Raw genomic sequence first — 4224 nt, forward strand, 5'->3', positions numbered from 1 at the left:
ATCTTCTTGCTTTTCTCTTCCTTTCCTTCCTTAAATGACACTCGGGAGCAAAGATCATTCCAAATCTTCTCACTTCCTTTTCTTTCTCTCCTAAAATGAAACTTGGGAGCAAAGTGTAAATAATGATTAACGACTTTTATATGGTATTTCGATAATTTTTAAAGCACAACTATTTTTTGATTATTAATAGCTCTCCAAAAAAAAAAAAAAACTATGTTTTCATTATTACAAACATCTCCCGAAATTCACGTGATCAGTTTGTAGCTCCTTGCTAGAGTTTTTGCTACTTCTTTAATATACTTTCAGGCGTTCCAAAAAAAACATATCCCGAAAAATAATATACAATAACAATAATGTTATAACAAGCATTGAGGTGATGTGTATATTCACGCAACTTATTATTCCAAAACGAGAAATTTCAAGTACACCGAACAAATAAATTCCAAATATTACAAGTTCCAAAAAGGTATTTTTGGCACAATGTTGCAATTATAACACATGCTATACCTTTTACTTTGCACATTCCTTGTTTAGAGATGATAAATTATCATATCTATAATCTTGGTGAGGGGCGAGCTCGAGGTGCATCCCACTCGGTCACAATGTGGTCACGGGTGATCTGTTTGAGTGAAGTGCAACCACTCAAAGCCATTGTTAGCTCAAATTCCTCACGTAACATTTGAAGTACTTTTCTCACTCCAAGTTCTCCTTCAGCAGCTAAGGAAAACACCACCGGTCGTCCAATCTAGAATTTCATAAATTAATTTACAAGCTGCTTTTTTTTTTATTTACTTAATGGATTTAATCTGGTAAGTTGTATGTGGGTGTTTGTTTGATTTTTTACTTAGGAAAACAAGGTTTTCCCCGTTATTAAACTCCCAAGTCCTAACCTTTTTAATGGGAAAAAAACAGGTCCCCGGTTTTTCATTTGAGTAAATCACTATTTTGGTCCCTGATAGCTGATTTTTGCAATTTTGGTCCTTAGTACGTTTTTGGTCCATGCTCCAAAAAAATTACTATACTTTTGGGACCTAAACTGTAAAAATCAGCTACTCAGGGACCAAATGTAGTCATTTTACTTCAAACAGAGACCAAAAACGTTACAAGAACCTCAAATGCGGACCAAAATTGCAAAAATCAGGTATACTCAGAGACCAAAAATGTAAATTGCTCTTTTTATTTTTCTTTTATGTGGTCCTATTTAGGACCACAGGCCAGTTAAGCTTTGGCCTATTAATAAGGTCCGTTTCAGCTGGTCCCCAAATGCTAGGCCAAGCATGCAGGACCAGCTGACTAACAGACAGACAGTATTGTACTTACAAATATGCCGGAAGCTCCAAGAGCCAGCGCCTTGAAAACATCAGTCCCACGGCGGACCCCACCATCCAAAAACACCGGGACACGGCCTTGTGCAGCTTTCACAACCTAAATGCAAAAGTTACCACACCTCGTTAATCATTATATAAAAAATAAGACTGTAAATAATAATAATAATAATAAAATATATGGAGAAATTGAATACCTCTTCCAAAGCCATGATAGTGGCAGGTACATAGTCCAGCTGGCGAGCTCCATGATTAGATACAATAATACCCGCTGCACCAGCTTGAATCGCCAACCTTGCTGCAAATTTTTTTAACAAACACAATATTTTATTAATTATTTTTATAAAATTAAAAAATTGTTGTAAATTAATTGTATTCTTACTGTCTTCAGCAGTGATGACACCCTTGACCAGAATTGGCATGCTGGTGATGGTCTGGAGCCACTTCACATCCTTCCAGCTCAGCGTGCGGTCAATTTGACCAGCAACATATGAAGCTAAACCAGAGTCATTAGCCTGCATTGTAATAATGTACATTATGTGATTAAGTCAAAATGTGATGAATTTAATTAGGGTTTACTTTTACTTACTTCATCCATTTTTCCAAGGTCTAAACCCTCAAAGTTCTTCAATGTCAAAAAAGGAGGTAAAGTAAATCGGTTTTTGATGTCTGCTTCTCTTCTTCCAAGCCTTGGTGTATCAACTGTAAGAGCAATAGCCTTGAATCCAGCTTTTTCAGCTCTCCTCACAAGCTGAGCAACAACATTCCTATCCTTGTACACCTGATAATACATCATACATCACACAAATTTCTTACATAAACCTGAAAATTATTGATACTTGAAGATTTAAGATTTAGAAAAGAGAAAATAGTTGCTTACATAAAGCTGGAAGAAGCGGATTCCAGGTCCAGTTGAAGCCACTTCCTCAACACTAGATGTTGCCCATGATGACAATGTCTACAATCAATACAAAATAATTATTTATCATACAAATTTCCCATGTGAGAATTCAAATTAACCAAGTCAAAAAGTCAACCATGATGGTTCCTGCTGCAGATGCAGCTCTTGCTGTTGCATACTCGCCTGCATTCAAAAATGGTGTTAACATCATAATCAAAGATATATAAAGAGTTGAATGACACAAATCTTGGTGAAATATGTGTTTTTCACCTTCAGGATGAGCCATTTTCTGCATAGCTGTTGGGGCAATCATAATAGGCATAGATAATTTGAATCCCAAAATTGTTGTGGTCATGTCTATTTTGCTCACATCAATTAGAATACGTGGCCTAAACCTGTTTAATTAACAAACAAAAAGCACTCAGGCTTAAAACAACACAGATTTAAACCAATTTAATCTCAAAACATATAGAGGGCTTACAAGATTCTTGAAAAGGCGTTTCTGTTTTCTCCTAGTGTCCATTGGTCCTCAGCACCTGAAGCATAGTAGTCATAGATCATCTTAGGCAACTTTTCTTTGGCAATTGCTTGATACTCTTCAACATTTGTGACCTCCATCTCTCTTGTCTACCCCAATGCTTCCTCCAAGAAACCTTGATTCAAAAGAAACTGATTCTTATATTCATAACCCATGGTGAATCTTTCATCTTTCTTTTATAAACTCGTTTCATATCAACAAAATTGACAGATTTAAGTTGTAAAACTATGATCCACGATGAGCTATTCAGCTTGAGGTGTTTTTTATTGTTTAATAACACCTAAAGTGTTCTTTTTTCGTTTCTTGATCCAAAATGCTAATCGAAACGTAATTAACATGTTAAAAAAAGTAAATATGAAGAAAACTTTGAACAAAGCATACCAAAATTAGAAATTAAAGATGCCCACAATAGATTTTAGAGGTAACGATTGCAAATCAACAGCTTAAAGATGAATACGGAAGCAATGATGAGATGAATGTCTACTCAACTTAACTCTGATACACATCAGATTGAAATAAATATACGAATAATTACTCAACTCAGTACTATAAATGGTATAAGGGGTATGGGTTTTGGTGAGAGAGAACCAGAAGCAAACCTTTTGGGCAGTTGGGTATTTCCGTTTCTATTGAAAAGAGTGAGCAAAACCCAAGTGGAGAGCAGGTATAGATAAGCAACAAGAATTGTAAAAAAATGGAGGAACTAAAAGACAAAAACAGCTTAAAGATAAAGTAGAGAGAGATCATGGGTCATGTGTGTACCAGATAAATTTAAAGAAATGTATGAAGAAAATGGGATGAAGACAAAAATAGGGGATGGGTAATTGAAGGTAAGGAATGAAAACCAAATCCAATTGAGGGGAGGCAACTGGGTGGCTCTCCTCCACATAATTGATCGTGTGTTTCATAGTTTTTCTCCATTATCCACATTCTATTTCTTCCCCGAAGTTGAAAGAACAAATAGGAAAATGAAAGATTTTGGAGGCTTTAAACGGAAAAGTCGCCACCTTTTCTTTTTCTGGCAGACGATTGGTAGGGCAAAGGTCAAAGGCCATTGATAAGGATAAGGTCACGAGGTCTGAGACGAGGGCCATTGATAAGTTGGTATACAGCTCCAGTGAATTACAAGATATGTTGTGCCATATTCGCAACGGAGAAGATAGGGGGTCAGCTTGTTGATCCGGGGGGGTTGAGCTCCGGTTGCGAAACCCGAATTTATATATACTCTTTGCAATTAATAAATAAATAAAGAGAAAATTATAAATATAACCATTTTTCTTAATCTCTTTGCATAAAATAAAAAAATAAAAATAAAAATAAAAATAAACATTTTTCTTAATCCTTTTGAATAAAATAGCCAAAAAAATCCAGAATTACAAAAATAGCCATTAAAATCGTAGATAGATTAGTGTCATCTGTGATTTTGCCTTTTGATATGCGAAAGTATAAGTGTTTAAAGT

At 35.4% G+C, this 4224-nt stretch overlaps 1 protein-coding gene across 2 annotated transcripts; it reads right to left on the reverse strand.

Annotated features, from left to right (window-relative positions):
• Window positions 1–374: 374 nt before the first annotated feature.
• Window positions 375–3497, reverse strand: LOC145054194 (glycolate oxidase). 2 transcript variants are annotated; one of them, XM_079002335.1, is made up of 10 exons: window positions 3364–3497; window positions 2708–2879; window positions 2497–2621; window positions 2363–2409; window positions 2206–2283; window positions 1915–2106; window positions 1708–1840; window positions 1523–1623; window positions 1321–1425; window positions 375–745 (listed from the first exon to the last, which is right to left on the reverse strand). In XM_079002335.1, the coding sequence occupies exons 2-10, from the start codon at window positions 2842–2844 to the stop codon at window positions 554–556; spliced, it is 1110 nt and encodes a 369-aa protein (XP_078858461.1). In that variant the 5' UTR covers window positions 2845–2879; window positions 3364–3497; the 3' UTR covers window positions 375–553. The 2 variants fall into 2 exon arrangements, with proteins under 2 accessions (XP_078858461.1, XP_078858462.1); XM_079002336.1 differs by lacking the exon at window positions 3364–3497 and adding an exon at window positions 3146–3282.
• Between the last annotated feature and the right edge of the window lie 727 nt (window positions 3498–4224).

This window comes from Lactuca serriola, chromosome 5, assembly GCF_051521515.1.
Source record: "Lactuca serriola cultivar US96UC23 chromosome 5, Lser_US96UC23_V15, whole genome shotgun sequence".
In the NCBI taxonomy this organism is placed as follows: Eukaryota; Viridiplantae; Streptophyta; class Magnoliopsida; order Asterales; family Asteraceae; genus Lactuca; species Lactuca serriola.

Coding starts and splice junctions, on each gene's coding strand:
- LOC145054194 (XM_079002335.1), bottom strand. CDS start 2,844: ATGGAGGTCACAAATGTTGAAGAGTATCAAGCAATTGCCAAAGAAAAG. Junction 2,622..2,707: donor AACGCCTTTTCAAGAATCTT/GTAAGCCCTCTA, acceptor TTAATTAAACAG/GTTTAGGCCACGTATTCTAA. Junction 1,624..1,707: donor TGTCATCACTGCTGAAGACA/GTAAGAATACAA, acceptor AAAAATTTGCAG/CAAGGTTGGCGATTCAAGCT.